At 38.5% G+C, this 26,922-nt stretch overlaps 1 protein-coding gene across 1 annotated transcript in view; it reads right to left on the bottom strand.

Moving 5' to 3' along the window:
• Positions 1–26,922, bottom strand: part of GRID2 (glutamate ionotropic receptor delta type subunit 2) — a 1,048,711-nt gene that overhangs the window by 867,134 nt on the left and 154,655 nt on the right. Inside the window, exon 2 of the mRNA XM_084626026.1 lies at positions 205–360. Within this exon, the coding sequence (XP_084482152.1) occupies positions 205–360 (156 nt within the window). The remainder of the gene's footprint in view (positions 1–204; positions 361–26,922) is intronic.

Below are 26,922 nucleotides of genomic sequence, written 5' to 3'. Positions count from 1 at the left end.
CCTATTCAAAGTGAATTTCCATGCAATGCTATTGTAAAGCATCCTTCCTTTTTTTTTTAAAAGCACCCAACACAGAAATAGCAGCATCCCACAAGTTCTGCAGAAAGGCAGGAAGAGGACACATTTATAATTGACTATGAAGGCACTTTGTATACAGGCTTTTATATCCACATAGAAACAAAACCAGAAAATCTTAAATCCTACCTTCTTGAACTGCCTGAAATGGGTTGTTGCCATCCACAAATGTCACAGAACATGTGATTTTCTCAGTCTGTAAGATTTCATCATTCTGGTTGAGGTCAGCAACTGCCATACGAAACACCTCCTCATCCTTTTTGGCAGATTCATCAAAAATTGCCCCTGGAAAACAAACAAACAAACAAACATTCCTCTTTCATGCTGACTTGACAAGTTTTAAAATTTAAAGGCATCCCTTCACCCAGCACAATAGTACAGGCACCTGTATGATAAATAAATAGTTACAGGATTCTAACTTAATTGTTTAACAATTCACAGCAACTATACGAAGTTTAGGACAGAAAATAAAGATAATCACTGGAGCCAACTAGAGAAACTGGGGGAATTTAAGTAGGCACAATATAAACTACCCACACTGGAATTTGCCAAGGAAAATGAGACACTCTGGAATATATTTAATGATTATAACTGGCCAAGACATCAATTTTACATCTCATCCAAATGACAATTAAGGAACTTAAAGTTAATGTGATCAAGGTTGGATACTGAGAATAAGCCTAGAATTGTACCAGCACTTCTGTGACATGGTGTGAAAATCCTTCGGAAAATGGGTTAGCTAGGACAATCAACATAAGGAAACATCCTCGGTGTAAATCAAAGCTCCACTTTCTATCAGATTTGCAAAACAGTTAAACCCACTGAGGATCCAATCCTTAATGTTAACATATTAATTACATTTTAATCAAGTGATTGAAAATAATGTACACCTTTAAAAATTTGACAGAAGAGGACTACAGAGTTACAGAGTTTTATCTTTCCCCTGAAACATTCAAGCCAAGCATCAAAAACACAGAACCATTAAATTCAGGAGGACTTGGCAGGATACAGGCTCTTTGGTTCACTTTTAATAATTCTTCAAACAATTTTTCAGTGATATTGAACTAACTAAGCCTCCTCTTCAAGGGTAATCAAAAGGTTTATCCTTTAATACTGTGCGCAGTATTTCTGGATTGATGACTGCAATTCTGAATGTTGTCCATCTATTGCATGGTTTTTTTTCTATGTATGTCCAGTAGACCGCACCTGGTTCAAATCACAATGGTTGATTCCATTATACTTTTTGAGGCCTCAGAGTTGTGAGATCAAGCAGACTTTGCAATACTAAAATGTGTGTTTTCCATCAACAAATCTAACATATAAAGGGGATCCTTGAAACCTAACCTGAAAAGACCTTAGTCCTTAAAAGAGCTCTTGAATTGGCACATTGACAATACAGGCAATCAGTGTCATCTGAGTTTTGTGATACATACAGTCAAAGATGGTAGGAACTTTAGTTACTATTGGCTTAAGCTGAATTTCAATCAGCACAGAAGAGGTGATAAAAGTTCCACATCCTGACATAGCATCTACTTCACTCTCGGTTCCACCCACACACACCCATTTTTATTATTAATTAATTATTATTAGCATGTCATTATTTTCAAATTTATTTCACAATTTGGATGAGGGCAGGAGAAATTCAACTCCGCCTTTAAAAAAAACTTTTAGCACATTAATAATGAACTGCAGCTAAACAGAAAATTCTTCCCATTGAGCCATCTCATTGTTGCTTAAGATATGCGCAATGTGTCAGTTTAAAATAATTTATTCTGACCAAACTGAATGTGCAGCCTCAAGGTTGTTTGTCCTACTGGGAAAGACACGTAACAATGTGATCCAAATAGTATCAGTTAAGTGCTGTTTCAAGAATGACAGGTCTCAATTGCCTGTACAGTCTCTCGCAACAAAAATCAACCTGGAAATAATAAAAATGGGAGGGAAATATCCATTTTCCTAATCCACAGTGAAACGTAAGGGGCAATTTCATACAAACCCTGATCCTCGTCCTATTGAAGTCAATGGCCAACCTCCTGTTGACTTAAATGGGAGCAAGACCAAGCAGCCCACTACTTAACAGCTGACTTGTGCAATTCCATCTTCTTATAAATGCATCTGGGACAAATATTTTGGACTCGTGTATCCAAAAACAGACTCCCCAAACCATATTTTATTTTAACAGGAGCTTTAGGTGATCAGCACCTAGCAAATCAAGTGACTTGGGTAGCTAAATACGTATTTAAGAGTCTAACCTCACAGGTTTGAAACTTTCACCTCATTATGTTATATATATCCATACAGAAGGAGCAGAAAGAACTTTGGCTAGGCATTTACTCTCTCACTAGATAAGTGTTCTCCCCCCCCCTTTTCTAAACAAACCATCTGACGTTCTAATGAATACACCTTAGCCTGACTGCTCCTTGTCCTCACTGGCGTTAGTTTGTTCCAGTGTCTGAACTCAATTACATTGTATTTTCTCAACTACTGATATTACATTATTATCTTAAAGGAGAAACCTAATGTAACTGCTAGATCAAGGTGGTCTTATTGTTAACACACAGAACTAAGTCAGAAACTAATTCCTGGCTTCATCACAGACTTCCTGCATGACCATGGGCAAGCCTCACTTTCCCCATCTGTGAAATTAGACTAAGATGCTGTTCTATTGTGAAGCACATCAGGTTCCTCAGACATTGTGTGCTATAAAATATGAAGTATTATTACTAGCATGAAGCACAAACTCTCCCATGTGGCTAGGCTAGTGACATAAAATCCATTCATGATTATAACAGTAGATGTTATTCTGTCAGCATAAACAAGACCATAAACAAACACCATGAAGCAAAATATATAGTGGAACTGTAGTCAGCCAGAGAAGCAAGGACTCAGCACCTCTGAAAGCCAGGCCACTTGATTTCAGAACCTATTCATGAATTTAGGAGCATGATTTTGAGCACTCGAGTTTGAGTAATTGAGCAGAGCATTGCTTGTAAAGCAATACAGATGCACTGTCACTACAGACATGAAACATTTCTCTTCCATTATTCTGTTATTCCACTTCCACTTTGAGTCCCAGCCTGGGGATCCAAGACCGTAATGAGTACGGAGGTGAGTTTCCATCTCCTTGGCTCTCTGTGTGGGGCTGAACAATGACCCCCTTGACTCTAAGTAATAATAAATGAGAGGCCTGATCTACCTGACAAAGTACCCATTGATTGATGTTTCAGTTAGAAGACATAATTAAGTTTCAAGTCTGTAACTCAAGAGACAATATCAGTTTGTGTGTGGTTTTGTTATTTTCTTTTTCAGATACCTAACTTTTAAAAATAATCCACATTGGTAGAGCACTTCTACTGGGCCCAACTCTCTACATCCTCTCTTCTGCTCCTGCAGCACAAAGGGAGCAGCAATCCTCCAGACCGATTCTCCTGGTATGGGGGAGTCTCCAGCAGATGTGGAGCTAACATGACTACATTCATGAGACCCCACAGGTTTAAGGCAGAGGGTGGGGGGTGTCTGGAGCACTGTGCACTTCGCCAATCTCCAGCAGGAGTACGGTGGCTTGAGGACTTTAGCTGGCTCACACATTACAGCTGGGGCCCTCTAACGTCAAACAAATCCACAGCAGAGAGCCCAGGTAATGAGGCAGTTGCAACTGGCTCCCTGGTGGCCTTCCCCCATTCCTGTACCACATGAATCTCAGTGTCTGAGACAGTTTTTCCTAAATAATTTCAATTTGGGTTTTTGATAATTTGTTTCAGTGTAAGGGATTTTCCTGCCCTCACCCCGTGATGTTAATAAGAATGGACCAAAGGACACCAGCCCCAAATCCCTAGTGCATGAGAAAGAGAAAATGACTATCAGCAAAATGGTAAAACTGCTCCCCTCCCACCCCCATACATGCACAGAGTGCTGTCAAAATGTATAAGGTAAGCACATCGGGGAGACAAAAAAAGAATGTAATCCCTCAACAAGACGGATTTCTCTCGCTGAAATAAAATCTTCTGTATTTTGTCAGTACAGTATAAGAAAGTCAAACAACATCAAGCTCTTTCATTTGATGCAGTCTGACATATAGGTCAAATTAAAACAAATATACTGAGAAAATTTATTTACCCAATATACACATACATATATACTCAGTGTGCAGTTCTGATTTAAACTCGCACTGAGACCAGAAATAATTCCACTGAAACTACTGAAATTATGCTGGTGTATAACTGCCACAAGTAAGAGTTGTATCAAGCCCACAGTCTTTCCATTGTTCAATTGGTTTTCGTGGAAGTTTGTTTTTAATATGGAAGGGTTGATTTTTTTTTGGGGGGGGGGGGTGAAACACAGCTCTTTGGCTTGCTTCTGTGTTTAAATTAACATGACCAAGCCCAAAGACTATCCATTCTATACACACACATCCACAGATTCTAAACAATAGAACAAAATACTCTGAAAAGAAAAGCTTGCTGGTATCTCAAAAAACAAACATGTTCTCAGTCACCAGTAACATCCAATTTTAATTTTACTGGCTAAAGAGAAAATAGCAAAACAAGTAAATACTCAGTCTGTGCCTAATCAGATTACAGTAGGCTTTTATAATTTAAAAAGCATTATTTTCCAGTGAAGCCATCCTCTTCTGTGAAGAATCTTGGCAGCTTAATCCAGCAATCTGCTGGACTTTCACAAATGAATTGTGTTACTCTCATGTTTAGGCAATTAGAATAGTACCCCCTTTTTTATGGGTCTATTCACTTAATTAAATGAAAGATTAAGAAGCTGCAGAATGGAATGGTTTTCCACCATGTTTCCACATCTAGGGCCTCAATCAGTGAGGCACTTACATATAAGCCTAACTATGAGCATGTGAAGTCTCACTAAAGTCAAGACTTAAAATAAGGCACATGATTAAAAGCTTTGCTGAATGATAGACTTAGTGTGTTGCCACCTGATCTGACCATAACACAAATTATTTCTGCTCAATGTCTAAGGTTTATCATAAAACACAGGGTAAAATCCTGCTCTTATTTCACTTAGGTAACCCACTGATGAGAGGGCAAATTATGACCCAGAAATGGCAATACATTTAAGTGACTTATTACATCAGGTCATCTAATCAATCTCTGCTGGTAAGAATATTGTTCCCTACCATGAGTCTTCCTGTGCTTTTGTCCAGTCTAATTTTAAAATGTTTCAAGTAAGGAAGCCAGGAGAGAATTTACAGGCTTTCCAATATGTCAGAATGCTACTAGCAGTATCTAAAATAAAACAGTCAAAAGAATGCAGTAAAAAGAGCAAGCACAGTCTCTGCATTCTGCTGAGTGAAGCAAGGTGGAGTAAAACAATCATATAGCCCTGCCTGTTTCCAAAGTCTGTTATTTGTCATAAATGATTCGACGAGAAGAGGGTGTTCCACTCTATTACATTTTGTTCAAGAGTCTGCTATCCTGCCTTGGCAGTAAAGTGGCTTGACAGGTTGACAAAGAAAATAAAGACTCAGCTTGTTACCTTGTAAGCTTTCCCGAATGGATTTACATACCATAAGAGCTGATGCTGCAGGTACTGTATGTCAAACACATTAATTATAAAACAATGAAGGATTAAATTCCTCATGCAGAGAAACATGTGCTTCAACATAGGAGGATGACACTTTCATATAAAAGTGAAGGTCTTTGGTTTGTCTTTTGAGAAGCCTTAGTTTTATTAAGTTTAGAGATTGTGTAAGGTCAATTCATTGGTCACGATGGGCAGCAGAGATCTGTAGAGCTCTTCAGTATTTATAAATTATGGTATCCTTTATCCTTATTTGCAATGCTGTGAGCCATACGTGGGTTTTCCCCTTTAATTCTGTTGCTTCACTTTGTATACATGTTAGCATCAATGGAATTATGCTCACATTTGGAAAGGTGAATAGCCTCTCAAGGTTTCATAGATGAGAGAAAAGTCTGACCTTTCCCTTTATGTAAATGAGCATGCACACCACCACAGACATGAACACTTTCCAGGTACAGCTAATTCATTTCCAGATCATGCAGACAGGCATTTCTGGTCAAATGCTAATTGCTCTTCAGTTTTGAGCCACCACCTTTTTCTAATTTGTTTTTAACACAATGAAAGAATCCAACGTCACATTCTTCAGTTCGGGTTCACTAACGTCCTTGTAAAAAAGGCCAGAATTGTATAGTTTCTTTTTGGATGAAGGGCTTGGATGGGGAAAAAAAAAAAGAAATGGAGTCCTACTTGAGTTGTATTTGCTAAGGCCACATCTACTCTACCCGCCGAATTGGCGGGTAGTGATCGATTTATCGGGGATCGATTTATCGCATCGAGCGTAGACACAATAAATCGATTCCTGATCGCTCTGCCGTTGATTCTGGAACTCCACCACATCAAGAGGCAGAAGCGGAGTCGACGGGGGAGCGGCGGCCATTGATCCCACGCCGCAAGGACGCGAAGTAAGTGATTCTAAGTTGATCTAAGATACATCGATTTCAGCTACGCTATTCTCATAGCTCAAGTTGCATATCTTAGATTGATCCCCCACCCCCAGTGTAGAACAGGCCTTAGATAGGATTTACAGCAGAATTAACAGTATATTAAAAACAAACATGTAATCTAAACATTTTTACAGGGCACTTTCTTTTAACATTAATTAAATGTACAAAAATGGTATTTCTGGGCAAAGCCTCATCAATACAGGAAACGTCTGATTCTCCATTGCCCTGAACCTGTGCCGTCATTTACAAGAGAGCAAAATTGTGTAATATGCTAATAAATTGAAACAGTAGTAATCTACATATATGCTGCATTTACTTTGCCCTGGCTTAATTGATTACACAAGGTGTAGAGCAAGAGAAAACCTGTCAATGCAATTCACAAAACATAACACTCATGATAATTATGGACATCTGAAGATGCTTTGGCACAATTTTAATTATACATAAACAATACAGTGTATATTTAGGTTGTATTCCTTTCACAGCATAAACATCAAGATAGTGTATATATTGTTTCATACATTTATTATTCACCTAGTTATATTTTACTGTTTCAATGGTGATTAACAGGAGTGGTCATAGCATTACATACGTTATGTAATAAATTACCGGATAAGTGTTAGTAGCCCTTCATTTTTCTATTATGTCCCTAACTATCAAATCTGGACTTAGCTGTTTAATATGATAATAATATCCACCAAACCACCCATTTTATGTCCCATATAGAAAGGTACTGTAATGACAATAAGCCCATTGAATGTTATTAATGTTCCTGCCTTACATGCATTAATAACCTGCTTATAAGCTGCTTTGTAACCAGGGCTCATCCACGATAGTATTCATCACCCTTTATTATCACCTGCTTTGAATGCTAGAACATCTCATGGGACAAACATAGAAATGTACGGCTGGAAGGGACCTTGAAAAGTCATCAAGTCCAGCCCCCTTCACTGAGGCAGGATTAAGTAAACTTAGACCCATCCCTTACAGGTGCTTGTCTCTCCTATTCTTAAAACAAAACAAAAACAACCACAACAAACACCCTTCAATGAGAGGGATTCTACATCCTCCCGTAATGAATTAAATTAAATATTGATAAATAAATCAAATTTATTTATCAAATAAATAATTGATAAATAAATCAAAATTATTTATCAAATAATTAACCTTAAAATTATTAAGGTTAATTGCCCTTATAACTAAAATGGTAACCTAAAATCTCCCTTTCTGCAGATTAAGCCCATTACTTCTTGTCCTATCTTCAGTGGATATGGAGAATAAATTGATTGCTGTTCTCTTTATAAACAGCACTTAACATATTTGAATATTGTTATCAAGTCCCCACCAGGCCCTTAGTCTTCTTTTTTCAAGAATAAAGATGCTCAGGGTTTTTTTAAAATATCATAGGTCAGGTTTTCTAAACCTTTTATTTTTGTTGTTGCTCTCCTCTGGCCTCTCTCCAATTTGTCCACTTCTTTCCTAAAGTGTGGTGTCCAGAATTGGACACAGTGCTCCAGTAGAAGCCTCACAATTATCCTGCGAAGCTCAGCAATGATCTCCCATGTCTCACATACAACATTCCTGTTAATACACCCCAGAATGCGATCAGTCTTTTTTTTCCAACTGCATCACATTGATCACTCATTCAATTTGTGATCCACAACAACCCTCAAATCCTCTTCAGCAGTACCACCACACACACACACACAAAATACACCTCTACCCTGATAGAACGCGGACCTTGGGAGCCAAAAAATATCTTACCGTGTTATAGGTGAAACTGCGTTATATCAAACTTGCTTTCGCCTTGACCATTTCCGTTATTAATACAGTATTTGACACAAGAAGTTTTATTCTTGGTGTTGCTTTAGAAAGGACTCATCTGATGTTGTCCTTCACATCAAGCCCAGGGTCAGAGCTCGCAGCCGCACGCTGGGATCAGGGCTCGCAGCCCGGCGCAGGGGTCGGGGGTCCCAGCGCGGCGCATAACCAGGTCGCAACTCCCAGTTTGAGAACCAATGTTGTAGAGAAGACAGAAAACCATTTTTGCTTTACCACGTTATATCCGAATTTGTGTTATATCGGATCACGTTATATCAGGGTAGAGGTGTATTAATGGGCTTTTTTAAGTACAAGTAGATTTCGCACTATTAAATGAAGAGACCTGACCTGGGGATTATAGGAATGAAAAGGAGAAGCTCAGGTTGTTGCGGTGGGCATTTTTTTTGTTTTTCCAAGCATATTTATAGCCCTTCTTCTTGGGAAAATAACCTTGAAAATAACTGGTACTAAGCAGAATGGTGTGATCATTATGGAAAGGAACCAACTTTTGGGGGGCAGGGAAAAGAGTGGTGAAAAATTGATTTGCATGTTTGCCTAAAAATGCTAAGGCTGACTCTGAAATAAATCCTTTACTCAAAGCAGGCTTGTCAGAGCAGCTTTTTATTCTGCTGGAAACAGAGGCATTCAGAAAATCAGCATACACTCCTCTGCACACTTCCAATGGTAAAAGGAGAACCATAGAAATTGGATCTAATGATCATGTAGTCCATTTCTCTGTTAAAGCAGGATTGTTCTGTACCATGTATTTTCCAGTCCAGTTTAAAATTAACATACTAACTGGTTTTCAATTCCTGAAATAAACTAATGCTTGCATCAAACTCATGGCCTCCCTATGAGTTACCGAATATTCAGGAGGGTTCATAAATTAGAATCCTTTGCCCACTTACTCTCCCCACAATTTTACAAATACATAAACATTCAGTACATGTATGTACTTGTCTTAAAAATGTTAAATCTAAATACAAATATAAGTCTCTCTCACACACCCACAACAACAAGCCCCTAAGCAATTGGTACCCAAACTGAACATATTGAATGCATCCAAATTATATAAAGCAAATTAATTCATAAATAAATCTGTTTGCTTCCCTTCCTCTCCCTACTGACATGCATATACAGGTGAATACTAATTTTCTCTACTGGAAAATTACTGAGAATGCCTCAGTGAATACCCCCCCCCCGCCCCCTTCAAGCACAAAAGGTTATTTCCATCAGTTTTTCAAAAAGTTTGATTAAAAAATCCTGGATGCTTACACAATTACATAAAAACTACACTGCACATTACAAAAAAAAACCCTGACTTTTCCATAAAGTTTAAAATTATAGCTGTCAGCCCAATCAAGGAGAATCTCTCTCAGATATGCATTGCTGGCCTGTTTCCACTAGCAAATTCCTTATTTGTCTTTCAACACTGTTGCTGTTGCACTGGTGTTACCAACCATAACAGTGAACTAAATGTAGCCATTTTTACCATCACGACATCTAACGGTGCTCTAAACACCTGATCTACAAACTATTTATGTCAATGAGTTCCCATTGATTTCAGTGGACTTTGGATCAGCCCTGAATGCTTGGATACCGCGGTGATGGATGGAGTATAGGTACAAAAATAGCATCCAATCAATCCCACATTCTTTAAATCTCATATCCTGCCCTCTTCCTTTAACATTCATAAAAACTGCAAAAGCAGAAAAGAGCCCTGATTTTCATTCCACAGTTGCCCCATCTGCCTGTGAAATCACAGAAATACATGCATGGCCCCAGTGGCCAACTTTTCAATAGTTTCTTCCAATAATTTTCTTATAGTGTTTACATGCAGGATATGCCATAAGAAACAGAATATGAACTGAACAGATTGCATTTCTTCAACACCATTCACCACAAAGTCCCAAATCTGACAAAAAGGCCTTTCTCCCCTGCGACTCTCCAATGTAATCTGTCTTTACAATTTGTTTTTAAGCGACTCTGCAGCTCTCCAGTAATTTAAAGCACTTTAAAAATGATAATGCTGTCACCTGAAGAGTACATTTCTCCACTGTACATTTCCCAGAGTCTCAGTGCAAGTAAGTGAAATGAAGTCAGGTTCAGCTCAAGAGCAGTTTCCTGGACATAATGTATAATAGGTCTGTAATATAAAACTAATAATTTCAAAAATTGTAGTATAAAATCTCCGTGAGCGAGAAACAACAGCTGTTCCTTTAGTTGGCTTAGTTTTATGATTCCTACACCTTTTAAAAGGCAACTTGCTAAGGTAAGAACTGGACAGTAAATGAACTGTTTCATATTAATTGTGGATGCCCCCCATATCTCTATATCAAACATTTCTTATATGCCCCTGTCGTTTTTTCCCTCTCAGACACAGCTGCCTCTGTTTCCCAGCTGAAGCCGACAGTCTCAAATATGCACTAAAACACCATGCTACTCTGGCTCCCACCTCAACTGAGCCTTTTCACAGTGTTGCCTTCTTACAATCCTAACCACACTAAAGTTTATTGGGATTCTGAAAAAAGAGAGACCCACCCACGCTGAACAACAGTACTAGCTGTCCTTTCTTCTGCAAAGACATTCTCCTGAAATGGCCAAATGAGTGAGAGGACAGAGTTAGTCAAGTTTCAGATTTTTTCTGAGCTGTGACAATTCTCCAAGTCCAAATCTGAACCCAACTTCTGAACCAAAAATGGAGGAAATTCTACCTTTTCCGAAAGCAAGCAAGCTCCAAAAAGGCAGTAGATGAGAACAGCAAGTTAATATCACCCTAAATAAGCCATGAGAATGTTCAGCCTTGTAGATTTCTTTTGTGGAAAATAACTGGAGCGGGGTTTCTTGGGTGGAGAAAGATGTTGGAGACAAGACTTAGGAATGGTTAGGAAATAAGGTTCTAATTTCCAGTTCTGAATCACAGAAATAGGTCTTTACAAGGTTTAGCTCCATACTGTGGTAGTTGAATCCAGAACAAGCATTCCAAATTCAAATGGTCCAAAGGCTCAACAGTGTTCAAGTCTGCGTTGTGTTCATCTCTAGCTTTAAGTATGGTCAAAAGGTAGCTTCAGGCTAAGAATTTCATTGTTTGTTTTATTTATTTTCCATAGTAGAAAGTCTTAAAAACAATTGGTATTTTCAAAATGATTGCCTTGTGTTTAAAAAATTAAGTTGCATAAAGATGATCACTTTTCTAAAGGGCCTTGTTAAATACATTCTGCCAGCTATGCATGGTAAAGCTGTTTGAAGGGCAAGAACAAAAGGCTTGATCTGATGAAAATATCTTGATCTTAATGCATTTATGCGTATGAATGAGATAGACGTGATGAAGTTAGAGCTCATGGGGTAGGCCAGTGGTTCTCAGTATTTTCCACTTTACCTGGGGCTTCCCCATAAGCAACACTTCCCATCTTGCTGGGACCCCTCCAATTTAGCAATATGGGAAGGGCAGTGTGTTTATGACCCCCAGGGTGTGAACCCTTGGTTTACACTACCACTTTCTAAAGGAACATCTATTTCTTAAGTGAGTCTGTAAACGAAACGATTTCAATATGGAGATATAATAATGTCCATCATTAGATGACCAAGTAACAATATAATAATGAATGGAACTAGGAAAAAAGACCAAATATCCTGCTGTTTAAAGAAATAAAACCAAAAAGCAAGCATGCTAGAGAAGGGAACTCCTGCCAGCAAGCTGCTGAGAAGTACCTCAGACACAGCACCCTGAGAAGGGACAACCAGACCAACAGGCTGAAAAGCTTACAGAAACCAAAGGAAAGTAGAAAGCAGCTCAGGGCACAGCAGAAGTTGAGTACTTTTGCTGCCTGACTGGTTTAAGGGCCCTGAACTGGGACCCAATTGAGTAGGCAGGCCTGGGGTCCACCAACCAACCCCTGAGAGATTTAAAAACTGAGTTTTCCAGACCTGCTGGGCATCAGAAACAATTGACCGTGCCAAGAATAAGGGAAAACTTACTTGCCCTAGCAGGACTCAGGCAAGAGGAACTGCCTGACTGCCCCACCAGATTGATTGAATATTGGTCGAACTTTATCTGGCCAAAGGGGGAGATGTAATATAGCTACACCAGCTCACACTCATTTAGTGTGGACAGAGTCTTTGACCTTAGAGAACAGCAGCTTTCATAAGAGTAGAGATTAAGAAAATTGACCTCAGAAAGGGGCAATATGACAGAGGTCTATAAAATCATGCAGAGTGCAGGGGAAAAAAAAAAAAAGAGATAACGCAAGAGCTAGGGGCCACCAAATGAAATTAATAGGCAGCATGTTTAAAACAGTGCTTCACACAACACGCGGTCAACCTGTAGAACTCCTTGCCAGGGATGTTGTGAAGACAAAAAATGTAACTGGATTCACAAAAAGAATTAAGGAAGTTCTTGGAGGATAAGTTCAACAATAGGTATTAGCCAAGATAGTCAGGAAGGCAACTCCATGTTCTGTGTATCCCTAAACCTCCGACTGCCAGAAGCTGGGAGTGGAAGATGGGGATGTGTCATTAAATAATTGTTCTGTTCTGTTCCTTCCCTATGAATCATCTCGGACAAGCCATTGTCAGAAGATAGGATTATGGCCTACATGGACCATTGGTGTGACCCAGTATGGCCATTCCTATGTTCTTATGCAAGAATAAAGTTATAGTTTTCTGAGATGTCCAGAAATAGTTGCAGAGTCTTAATATTCGACCTCTCCTACAGGAAGGGAGTTCTGTTTTGTTTTTTTAACCAAAACTCAGAGTTATGTAATGGAATTCACCATGCAACATTCAAAATCTAACACAGGACTGCTAGAATTAAGGTTTCCAGATTATATTTTTACACATCAGAATATTAGCCTTCAACTTTCAAATACAGCTACAAATATACTGAAATTGACCAGAGACAACAGACATCAGATTGGAAGAGTGTCAGACAATCCTAATGTTTTGTTCCCAAGCCAATGATTGGCATTGACAAGGATCCTACAGGGTGTTGTGAAGCCTATTCTTCTGGATTGAACAACGTGTTTTGATTATAGCTGCTACCGGTGAAGGAACTGGCGGGGGGGGGGGGAGAATATAGTCCATTATAATAAGGTTAGCTTTGGGGGAGAAAGGAAATGGCTTCCCCTCTGCAATTTGTTTCCTCCCCCATGCAAGAAGAAAAATCGCCACAAGAAAAATTGATGCATTTCTGATCATAGAACTTTGAATGGCCTCTACCCCAAACCCTAAATTGTCCAAATTCACTACAAAGTCAGCCCAGTTTCACAAACCATTTGGTGAACCTATATTGTAAGGAAACCCAGAAATGAGCATCTGGTTTAAAGGTTTCACTTTGTGAGGACACATGGCATTTCCACAGAGCCTCATGGAGGGGAGTATTATTATCCCCATTTTACAGAATACAAAGTTTAAACAACTGTGACACATTTAGTGACTTGCTCAGACACCATGCAAATCAGTGACAGAATCAGAAATAAAACTCTCGTCTCCTGACTCCTTCTAAATATTTAATACAGCTAGAGTGTTAAAATTTGGCAGAGTCAAAGGTAAAAGAAAGCTAACTTCCCTGCTTTGATTATTTTTATATATCATTTAATAAATGCCATCTTGGGATTCATAATACTAATTACAAGTGCTTTGCCTTTACAGAGTCCCTTTTATCTGATGATCTCATACGAAATGCTATATAATTAAGATGTTTTATAAAATAAAACCAAATAGTTCTGTATCTTTTTTCTTTAAGATGCCCCAACTTCAATGCATTTGATGTTTACTGAACCTGCTAATATTTAATTGAAAAGATAACTGTAGCAATATTACAAACATGAAAAATCAAAGCAAAAGAAATGAGCAATGTAAAAAAAAAAAAATAAAGTAAAAAGTGAACTTTTCCATACTTGAGTTCTCCTGTGGTAACACAGGGTATAAAAGACTGGAGGGGAAAAAAACACTGGACCTGAAGTGCTAATTATGGAGCCATAAAAATAAATTTACAACATTATAAAAGTGTGATATTACTGCCATCACTGATCAATATAGATATGTGATTGCACTTTGGAAAGCCAGAGAAAGCCTGAACCGAGAGCTTCTTTGGCGGCTCCATCAATTGTAGTAAGGAGAATTTTCTTAAGTTTTTTTCTTAATTTGCAAAAAAAAAAAAAACCAAAAAAAACCCCTACATACACATAAATCCCCCCGCCATCATAAAAATAGATTTTTCACTGAAGTGCTTATGTGGACAAAAATTACCCACAAAATGATTACCTTTTTGTGACTGACATAGTGGAAGCAGCTCAGGATTTGTTTTCTTCACCTCAGCAGCACATACATTTTATTTTCCTCACACATTTGATTAAAACCCAAGTGACAAGTGCATGGCAAAACCCATATGGTAAGCAAGCTCTCGTATTATCATTATGTTTTTATTAGTTGTAATTCTCCAAGCTCACTAGCCGAGAGCAAGATTTTTTTATACGTGTATATATATATACACATACACACACACACACACACACACACACAAATGTGTTAAATTTTGAGAAATCAAAGCAAGTTATCAAGATAGGAAATATCAGTACTCTTTGAAAATGCAAAATAAGGCAGATTTTAGCATGTACAAGCATACATTCAATTCTATAGCCCAAGATCTGTCCTCCTTTACACCTACACCATTTCTGTTCAAGGTATAGTGCAATTTATGGCACCATCTTGACTCTAAGTATAAGAAGATAAAATGAGAACTTGTGAGAGAGATTCATCCATGATCCCTCCTAGAAGGGATCGATTCAAAGCCTATTCAAGTCAATGGGATTCTTTCCATTCACTTTTATGGGCTTTGAATCACGCCCCATAATATTTACATGCTACCATGGGAGGTGCTGAGCAACACCAGCGCCCTTTGTCTTCCCTAGGGGATGAGAGTGGCCAGTCCTTGCAGGACTCGGCTGCAAATCTGAGAAGTTTATCAGCAACTTCTGTAGTTTTATATTAAAGGCAGCCATTATTACTAATTGGTTACTAATTAGTAATAATTGACGTTAATATACTGCAGCAACATTTATGTGGAAGTATTGCTAATTATTTTACAACATACAAGTGAGTCTATGAGTAGGTGTCTTTCCCAAACTGCTCTAAAGTACTCAATGTTAGTATCAGAAGTCACAACCCACCCATGTCCCGCTTTATTAACAACTAATTCAACATAAAACCATTAAGTTCCTCTGAAGCCTTCTCCCAAAATTTGGCTGCTCCTAAGATTCGTCCACACCAAAGCCATTTTTCTAACTTTACTCCATCCAGGCTTGAGATTGCTAGCAGGTGTCATGCGGCACAGCCAGCTTCCGTGCCTATCTCCAAGATGGATTATTAAACTAACCCTATGTTGCCCTAATGCAGCATTTGTCCATTCCATCACAGTGCCCAATTCAAGGTGCTGATCGCCCCCCAATTCCCAGTGAAGTCACTGGGAGTTGCATGTGCTCAGCACTTTGTAGAGCCGCTCATCATGTTGCAGTCACAGGCCCAGTATTGCCGATCACTCCATACACATTTCAAATGCAGCCACTTTTGGGTTGACACAAACTCATCACAGCACAGAGCAAGTCTGCACAACAAGTTGAGGCAGAAAGTGAAGAATACTGTAAATGCATCTTTCAAACTGCAGAGGGAATTCAAGTAGCTGGAATGTAATTACTAGAGTTGGAATTTAGCCAGAGCGCTGTATTAACATCTTTTATGAAAAAAGTATCATAACGTCTTAAATGTCCATAAGAGCTAAGAACTTTCCTCTTACAACTGATCTGAAAGATAGTACCTTCACTCAGACAATGCCCACACTGCCACACTGGGATGCTGGCTTAATAGAAATTGCAATGGAAGAGTAACACCTAATGAATCATCAAATGCTTCTTGTAGCACTATTCATTTTCCTTGGAGGTCTCACAGCGATGTATTAATGGGTTTAGATTGCAAACTGATGGAACAATTGCACAAGATGTTATAGCTGCAGGTCCTGATAAATCCCCTCATTAGAGCATCTCATCTGTCTTTCACTTTCCCTGGGACCAAAGGAGTAACTACATGTGTATACACACACACACACACACACGTGTAATTTAAGAAGTAGTTAGCATAGAACTTTGATATGCCAGGGGAGGGGGAACATACACAAGCTGGGAGAAGAGGCATACAATATAAAAATTCCAAACTGCATGAGATCAGCAGGCCAGAGAACCGATATGTGAGTTTTTATGATGAAAGCAAGCACTTCAACGGAGGCTAACAGCACAGGGAATTTTCTGGCCAATTAGTGATTAGAAATATAAATACAATATAGTAAAATTCATCTTAGAAAAAAGACAAGAAAATTAACTTGGGAAAAATAAACCAAAATGTTGATATTCCAGTTAGACTAAAATTCACACATGTGTACAGGGGCAATTTAAGGACTGTAGTACACTTAAATCTCACTTAAACCTTATTTTCATGGGGACGAATGTCACCCCTAGAAAGCTGAAAAATATCCAATGGAGATAGGGGATGACGAAACAGATGGTAGTTCACTGTGTGACAGAGAAATACCTTACTCCATTATGACAGGTTTCAGAGTAGCAGCCGTGTTAGTCTGCCACAAGTACTCCTTTTCTTTTGGCTTACTCCATTAGGAGTCCCATAGTGTCAAGAAAAGCCTGATGATTTTTAGATGCATATACAGAAGCATCAAGTCAAAGGAGCAACGTTTTTCATTTTCTTCTGCATGTCACTGGTGAAGCCTCATCCAGCACAATACATTTGGATATGGGCTCTTTATTCCTAGAAATATGCAAACAAACTGGAGGGAATTCCAGGAACAACAATTACCAAATGACTGGGGACACATTATGAGAAATAAAAATATGTATGAAGTAGCTTGGTCAAATAGTGGCCAAGAAGGATAGAATAATGGTCTACAAGTATCGGAAGTGTTTAAGTGTGAAAGATGGAGAAAAGGGAGAGACTTCCCTGTGATCTCTCAAAAAGGTGTTTGAGAGAGTTCAGCAGTGATGACACCCACACTTTTTATCATTCGTATTCATAGTTTGCATATCTGACAGCACTTTACAGAAGAACAAGCCACATACTGCACATAAAAAGGTCATCTTCCTCCCAGAAATACAACCTTTTCTAAATAAGAACATGGCAGCCATTCTGGAAGTGCAGGCAATGTTACAACACAATTTATGGGCCAGGAAAAGAAGAAAGCTATAGCAGTTTAAAATACAATAATTTTGTTAGGAAATTAAGAATCATTAACTTAGATCAGAGTTAAATCATTGTAATGCAATCTGTTACGATAAACTGTAACTAGGGCTACAAGTGAAGACAATTACTGTAGGTTCTTAGTACAAATCCATGCTGGTATACCGAATAAACTTTCGCCTGCTAACTATGCAAGCCTGGTATAACCCTATTTAAAATCCATTTATTGAAGGATCAGTTTTATTCAGGGAAATTGATCATTTATTGAAATATAAACCTGAATGAAATTTATTATACACAATGTTAAAAAAAATCAAATATTATCTGGCCACTCATTTAGTGTATAATGAGATTTAATGCACATATTGCAGGCATAACACCACAACATTGGAAGATCTTTGAAATTTCATTGTCAAGCTAAACTCCTCACACTTACATTTACATCCAGTGCAAATTTTGCTGTGAAGACAGGACAGGGTATTTAGTTGTGTTTCATTGACCAGATAGTTCAGTAGTGTCAACAGAAATGATCACTATACTTGAAATTACATTATGTGCAATTATGGTGCCTGTCTACTTGGCCTGTTGCTGCCACAGGAATAGTTCTTTTGCCATTTGGAGATGATTAGATCTAGATGTGAAAGAGAGAAAAGAGATATATACATTTGCCTGATTTCAGATTTTATTTAGTTATGAATGATTTCCTTATGACACTCTTTGAGCAATCATATGCCACTTGTTCCACATGATGCACTATGATAAAATTCAAAGTTTGTAGCTTTGCAAAGTGAAAAAGCATCAGTCCAATTCTGTACCCTCCCAGTTGGGAACAGAATTGGGACCGTTTTGTATGAAAACTCTTTAGGGCCAGATTCTTCCATTTTACTCATGCTCAGTAGCATGACTCCTCAAGTAGACCTACTGAAATTAATTCTTCTAGAGCGGCATTAAGGTTGCAATTTGTTATACAATTCATTGTAAATAAGATTTATAGCACTATATAATTAACCTGAAGAACCACTGACAAACAAGAAATACAAATAGGGTGTTGTGATGGGGCAATATACCAGGCCTTTGTGACCCATTTCTGGAAGCCCCACTGCTCTGCTGCACTCCGCAACAGCTAATCAAGGCCCAGCAGACAGAAATAAATGGAGCTGCCTGCTGGTAGCAAGATCATTCCTGGCTGGAGCCAGTGGAAGGAGGAAGGACGTTCTCTAGGCCACAGATCATTTCTGTTCACACTCAAGGGCAGGAGTGCAGGACAAACCCTGATGAGTCAACTGTGGAAAAGTAATTAAGCCCAGACAGGTAAGAAATCACTGTAGTTATAATTGATCATCAAGAGCAAGGAACATTCTGTTTGAGTTTGTTGTACCCTGGAAGGGGTTTGGCCTATGACACCCAGTGGGAGGAATGAGCTACAGAAGACCCACAGAAGCCAACTGATAGACTGCAGGGGGTTCAGGAGGTCAAGAAAATGGCAGAAGTGAGTGCAACCCACCACAGGTGGAATTCTCAAAAGCACTCAGTTTTGGTCTAACTTCTCCCACTGAAGTAGAAACAGAGTTTGCCCAACACTGAGCATTCTTGAAAATTGCACCTCTAATATCTATATGCTTGGATTTTTCCACTGTCCTTGAAATGGAAGAGAATCTTAATGTTGTGAGTAGCCCCCATCAAAATCTAGAAGAGAACTACTTGTGGAATAAGAATGTGAGGAATTAAAAAAAAAAAAAAAAAAAAAAGAAGAGGAATTTGAAATAAAAATCCACCAATGAGAAGATGCTAACAAATTAAGGACAATCAGAGCAAACCGCATATTTCCTCCTCTTTCAGTCCATTCTAACTTTGTATTCAAGCATCAAAGGATGTGCACATGTATGTGTGTATGTATGTATACAAAAACACACATTCATAAAATCACTCATTTATTTTAGGATCCCAGAATTAATTTTCTTATAGCTCTAATTTTGATGCATTCACCGAAGACCCCAAAACCTCAACAACTTCTTGAAACTCAGTCCACATTCGCTGAAAGGTTTGCTAAGGTCTGCGAACCTATCAAACCAATCTGGGCTGATTAACGTTTCTACCTGGTATGAGTACATAACTCATTTTCAGAACAAAAGCAGGTGGAATCATGGTTTCTTGCTGAGTTTTGGGCATTTCTTTGGTACGAAACTCAGGGCACCGTGTGAGCCAAAATGCTTAAAAGGTTTACACCAAGGCAATAACTAGAAACTGAAGCAAGCAATTTATTCACAATTCTAGTTCCAATGAAGTGTGTTAGTGACTACAAGGCTGGTAGTGGCAGCCTTCACTTGGAATTCCCATGCTTTCCTCAGTCTAAAATTATATCATTAACATAACAGTAAATAGTTATTTGTATTGAAAGTATTTACCTTTCTGTTGTAAATACTGCAGAGGAATGAGGATGGGACTGGTCAGCTAGGAGATGCAGACGGGATTGGGAAGGAGGGAGAAATGGCAGGGATATTACTAAAAGGAGTTTAAGGTTACATTATTTTCAATAGATCTGCAGTGGAGTTGGAGACATTATCCAGGAAAGCTAAAGTCAACACAGTTGGTTTGCATCATAATGCTGTTGAACAATGAAGTACCGTACCTTCAAGCATGGATTAATGGGGGTTTCACTTTTAAGCACAGTATTTGACAAAATGAAGAGCTTGGCAAGGTGATTAAATGGAAGTCTGAGGTCATACTTATCAAACAAATCTCTGCCTGGGGCTACATTTCAGCTGCAAAGGAAAACATGGTGCCCAACCCACTGTAGCGAAGCTAATCTGAAACCAAAAATTTACAAAATGTGGACAGTGTTTCTGCTGCCTATGACAGCAAAGCTGAAGTGCACGTGCAGCAGAACCACAGCAGTAAAGGTTACCCAACTATGGTACATTATGTGTATTCCCTGTGTTTATCAACAGGCATTTGTCATCTATGAATATTAACTAATTTAATAAAGAATAATATATCAGTTCTGTTAAAGTTACAACTGTTGATCATTATTACAAAACACCACAGTCATCCATTGGTGAGCAGAGAGTATTGGGGTCAAGGAAGTGATTGTGACTGGGAGAGAAGAAGACACACTTTCTATAGTATTGTCATCTTTGATAGACATGTATGTCAACTGGATACAGGAAAATGAGTAGATCCAGTCACGCTCAACATGCATCCTATTGTCTTTGACTGCGTTGGTCAGACATGTTATCAACAAATTTTCTGTTTCTCCCTCCCCTATTTTTTATTTTAATTGCTGGAAAATGCTACTTATCCCATTGAATTCAATTGACATATACAGCAAGCTGAGGTCTCTTCTTTTAAAGAAAGATCAGACATTTTTAAAATCTGTGGCTTTAGTTTAATTGGTCAAATTTTTCCTAAAAAGAACATCTTGGAGATGGAAAGTATTTTTCTCTTTAGCTTCCTATTTTCCCCTTTCAACATGTGAGCAAAAATATGCTAGATAAGGGATAGTTCTGGTTGCTGGGATGTGCCTGCACAGTACATACATTTGTTTATAGTAAACATTGAAAGTGAAAAGCTTTTGAAAACTAGGCATACTATTCTCATTGTAGGTGTGGCTGGTGTTTGAAGGAAGAACAGACTCACATTAGCATCGTTTGGCCAAATGGCTTGGGTGAGCGGGGAACAAAAACAATAAATGGACCTCATACTTCCAGAAAGAGAACTCAGTTTGAAGTTCAGGAAAATATTATGAAGAAAATTGGCATGGTACTCAAGATGGCATTCATATTTGAACTATGTCCAAAATACAATATCAAGAATTTATATTCCTAAACCTCAATAAACAAATTGCTGAATATATAAGTATTAGGATTAACAAGGAAACCACACTTAAATCCGCCTGCCTTAATTTCAGTTAGTGTTAGAGTGGAAGGGCAGAGAAGGAATATACAATATGTATAGAAGAAAGTACAGTTCAATTATAAAAGTAAAAAGCCTGTTTGTCTCAAATTTGAGAAGAAGGGCTGAGCTGAAATTTTTATAAGATATATATACTATTTGGATTATGGTTTATCATTACACAGTTAATTTATCTTTTAAATGGTGTTTTGTCCTCCTGGTCACATATTAGAAGTAGGCTGATTTACAATGAACCAAAGTCCTAAATAGAAAACCTATAGACTAACAGAAAATGATAATTTTCTTTGTTTTACTTCACCATATATAACTTATATTTATTGCAAAATCTTTTCCCTACTATAGAATTCTATAGGACAGTAAAATACAAACAAAACGTATAGAAGGGATATCATCCTCTATTCAACTCTATGCATTTCTAAAATCATTTCTGTGGAATCCTATTGGTTTAATCCCAGTTCAGTTGTGTGCAAACTTATTGTAACTATAGAATTTTTATTTTCACTTGCAAAGAAATGTAAGAGAACCTAAATTTGTCACGTCCATCTAATTTTTATGGTGTAGTGATTTTGACCTACAATGTGTTCACAAAAGTTTCACCAGGCCCCTGAAAACTTAAGGACCAGAGCCTCAGCTGGTATAAGTCAATGTAGCTCCAGTGACATCACTAGAACTATCGTGCTTTAAGACATTTATTCAACTGGTGTAAATGAGTACTTCAGGAAGTATCCCTAAGAAGGCACTATACTAACAACGGTTGATACACATCTAAGCTTAGGCCTCATGTACCAAGGGCAGTTCCCTTCAGGGGAAGCAATGCCACCTTGTACCTTCCCTGCGGCCACGACTAAGAACAAGTTAAGGAGATTTTTAAACCTCAGCCACAATGAATGAAATCAAAAGACAATAAAAGGTAAGTTGCCAGGGTTTTGGTTAACATAGACTTGAAGGAAGACTGAAATTGTAACCTACAGGGAGAGGCTGTCCAAACGATGGATGGAATGGAGTCACACAACTACACAGAATAGGAGAGACTGCAATATCTATTCTATAACAATCACATTTCCTCTTTAATCCCCTGGCTTCAGGAAAGATGACAGGCTTCTAGACACCCCTAGGTTACAGTTATGATAGAGGATAAATAGGGAAATCGATTGTACTTCAGACTGTGGAATCAAGAAGCAGAGATGAGTTGGTCAGCTTTGGACAATTTTGGATACCTACAAAAAGGAAGAATACACTCTATATTGTAAGATATGCATAGAGAAACATCCACCAGCTGAAACCAACAGCACAGCTCTTTCTAACGTAACCACCAGGGAGAAGGTGGTTCTCACTTTGATTCCTTGGTACACTTGCTTGCCACCTACAAGGAATCACAAGGTTTCCAGTTCAAGATCCGGCTGCATCAACACGATCTCCCAGTAAATTCAGGATCAAGAATATTCTATTTAGAAAATCTAAACAGCTATATATGAGAGACTCAAACTTTACTACTTGCCAACTTTAAACTGTGTCTACTGCCCACAGCTGCAACAGGGGTATACTTATGGGTGTGTAGGAAAACAATGTATTTTTTCTTTTCTATTTCTGTCTGTAACGAAGAAAAATTTAAAAAAATAAAACTTCATAAATTACCTTTAAAATGCTCAAACCCATGTTTATATGACTGGCAGATGTTACAGCGGAAAGATTTAGTCACGCACTAGTTATTGCGCTCATTAGAGGGGAAATCAGGTGAAATTTAATGGCCTGTGATATACAGGTCAGACTAAAGAGACAATAAAATGGCTAATAACTTAAGAGACCTCACGAGGGCTATGTGCCTAGGCTAGTGAACCTTTCAAGCAAACCTGGAGTATGTTTTGACCAGTCCCCTCCATCTCTCTGGGTGTCAAAGACAGAGTTTACATTTTGTGTGAAATCAGTGTTTTCACATGCTTTTGACCAGAAACCATGCTATAGAGTTGGTAGTCTTAGTCAAGTTTCACAGTATGACTATTCGTATTGTGTTCTAATTCTATTGGCTTAATCCATACTCAATTCCTTAAGACTTTCCCATATAAACACTTGCATAAAATCCCTACAGATCAGTCAACTGGAGCCAACAACAACAATGGAAGCCTGCAAGTGAGCAAGTGTCATTAGGCGAGGGACTCATAATTGGCAGGAAGAAGAACATTGTTAAATCATAGGGACGGAGAAGGCAGAAGAAGAAGAGACCGGGGAGAGAGCAATCCAATAATTTGCAAACCCAAATGTTACGAGTCTAGAACATGATAGCATTCAGGGTGTTATTTGTGCGTATTCCTGCTCCTTGAGTATTCCTGGGCATAGTCGGGAGGAATGACAGTTCCCAGGGAAAGAGAAACATTGGAGAAGAGGAAGCACAGGGACTGAAATCTTTTTCTTCCTTCTAAATACAATGTGTGTAGTCTCTGCAGACTGGCAAGCTTCACCTCCTAATTTACACAGAGGGAAAGCCACATATGCCTACCTTACAGAAAATGGAAAAACATCTTATTGTTCTTACGATCCTTTACTAGGACAATAACTACAATACCACTTTTTTCAAAATTTTTGTTTTGTTTGTTTTTTAAGTATATTGGGTCAAATTTTCACCTCAGATTTTTTCCACTGCTTTTATATTTGTTGCCCCATTTACTTTAATATGAGCTGTACTGCATCTAAGGGCAGAGTTTGGCCCCTGAACAATTTAGTATTAAATTGAAACCATGTTATTGCATTGCTATTTTGACGTTGAAATTTTTTGATCAGAATTATAACATTAGGTGCTAATTATCAAAATAAAAAAAAAGTAGTACAGAATAGAAAATATAAACACACCTAGTACCTAAGGTTTTACATTTTAATGTCATTTTAAAAGGATATCAAAAACAACTTTTTGTATTAAATTCAGTTTAGCTTTACGTGATTCAAAGAGAATCAAAATGCTGTTGTTTCAACCAAAGAACATCTCCCTTTCTACAGATTTCTTGCTCCAAACCTCAAGAGAAAGAATTTCTCATCTCTCAGCAGCATTGTGCTAGTTACAATGTGAGCATTTAGAATCTAATCTCAAGTGGAATTAAGTCAATGGAAAAACTCAATTAACTTCTGGATTAGGCCCTTATAGCAGACTGGTCAATGCAATTACTTCTGGGCCAGACAGGAAGGGTTTGATATGGAAAAGCACAGCAGACAGCTGATGACAAAACTGCTCTCTGTGACATATTAGTATCTTTCCACATATACCTCCATCAATGTGAAAACCCCATTTTCTTCTGTAATGGTCATTTTGATTGCACAACTGTTCTGTGCATTCACTTTGCGTCTGTAGCCTCCATATTGAATTAAAACACATAGGAAATGTCAGGCGAAATCTTGCACTAGCACAAGATTAACAATTGAGGGTTGTTAAACCCTGATGACATTCCATTCAAATGGAAGCACCTCTTGGACAAAAAGAGCTTCTACACCCCAGAGAAACTGGTTGTTCCAGAGAGATTGGGAACCAGGCAACGGATTACCTGATCGGGGGACGGGGGAGGGGAGAATTTATCATCTGAAGGAGATTTGAGGATCACCAGAGTCATCACATGAAACAGGACAGTAAAAGGATGAGGTCTAATCAGAGCACCCTTCTCTCTCACTGACCAGTACAGGAAGGAAACTGGCTGCAGGGATCAGAGAAGAAATTCATGTTCTGAAGAAGCCATCAGCTGGAGGAGTGAGGTCCAGGAGGTAGGACTTAGAACTTGAAAGGACACTGATCAAAATCCAAAAGGACATTCAAGAGCAGTACGAAAACTGAGGCAGGGAATGGTGTACAGGTGTTTATCTTTTGCCTAAATCTGTATATCTCTTGTACTGTGTAAGAGTGATGCTTTTAGAAATGCTGCAAAATCTGTGTCTATTTGCTTCAACTGAAGGGCTAAACAATAAACCAGAGTATCTGCTAGGTGGAGTTCTGGGAAGGGTATACCTACGCTTCCGAGAAGTCATGGAGCAGGAGGGTGGTCAGTACTGATCTTGGGGCCTGGTCAGCCCTACTCCAAAAAGGGTACCACAAAGTCTATGCCCAGAGAGTGAGCTTAGAGGCCAAAGAGTTCTGGATCTTACCCAGAGTACTGGGGATCTTAAAAGCACACAGGTCAAGTGTTGGGATCTAAATATAGCAGCCCAAATAAGGGGAGTGTGATTACAGCTGTGACATGCGCACAACACTATCATTGAAGTCTGCCCCATGCCTATTCTGCAGTAATATTTTCCCTCCACAGTTTATCCTGCTGGAAAAAAAAAATCTTCAGACAGCAATTCCCAAATAAATTTCAAACATTCCAAACATCAGTTGCCCTCATTAGCAGCTTCATCTGTGGCCTCTCAAAATGTTAGCATTCACTGCTTGTTATTATCTGCAAAAGGCTGGAGTCTGACTTGATTTCGCAAAACATTTTAACAATTTGTTGGTTTGCATATGTGGGTATTTTTAAATATATCTTTGTAAAATGTTCCGTTATCCTTGGCCTCAGGAATCAAAGCAACAGTCATAGGGCTGAGGTTTTATCAACTTCTAGCTTCCAACTCCACCTGAAAGAGAACATTAAAAATTCACCTCTTGTTTTCTTCCTGAAGGCTTGCTGCCTCCTATTTGATTGCATTTCTTGAGCCAATGTAGATACCCTATGTTGCATGAATTTCGTCTCCATTCATTTAGGCACAGATTTTGTTAGGAAATAAAACATAGCACCAATAACCGTAAACCAGTGTGGGAGAAGGCATCCAAAGGTGGCTGCAACTTCCCCAAGTATGTGACCATCAGGAAAGTACAGTGCCCATTGTGGCCTCATGAAAAGGACCACCCCACCTCTCCCCCAATTGCTGCCTGTCTAATTAGGGAAAGGAGGCATTAATAATGGGCTACACTCTCCCTGAATGGAAGTGCCTCCCTTCCAGAAGGGTGGTGTTTTGCTGATTTTTGTCTCTTGTGAATTCTCAGTAGAGTTTATCTAAATTTATGTACATGTAGCATACCGAATTTTTTTTTCCCTTTGCAGTTTATCAACTCTGAACATGTTTCTTCCTGCAGTAAGTACAGCATTGCCTGTGCTCTGAAGTTTGGGAGGACCCAACATGCAATGTACGAAAGACAGATATGTAAATTATGCATGCACACAAGCAGCTGAAGCTGAACTGGAGTTTGGGGATAAAAAAAAAACCACAAAAACAAAGAATCATATCAAAGTGACACTCCAGCAAGAGATGCATGTAAACGGCACTGTTCAAACATTACATTTTCTGTTAAGTGCTTCCTGTCTCATATAGCACACCACACAACACAGAATGATGTTTTTACACAATATGCAAACAACAATTATGGATCACAAAAGGG

The sequence above is a fragment of the Lepidochelys olivacea genome (genome assembly GCF_965140295.1).
Source record: "Lepidochelys olivacea isolate rLepOli2 genome assembly, chromosome: 4".
NCBI lineage: Eukaryota > Metazoa > Chordata > Testudines > Cheloniidae > Lepidochelys > Lepidochelys olivacea.
Note: the sequence above shows the minus strand (reverse complement) of the source record. Positions and strands in the feature narration are given on the sequence as shown.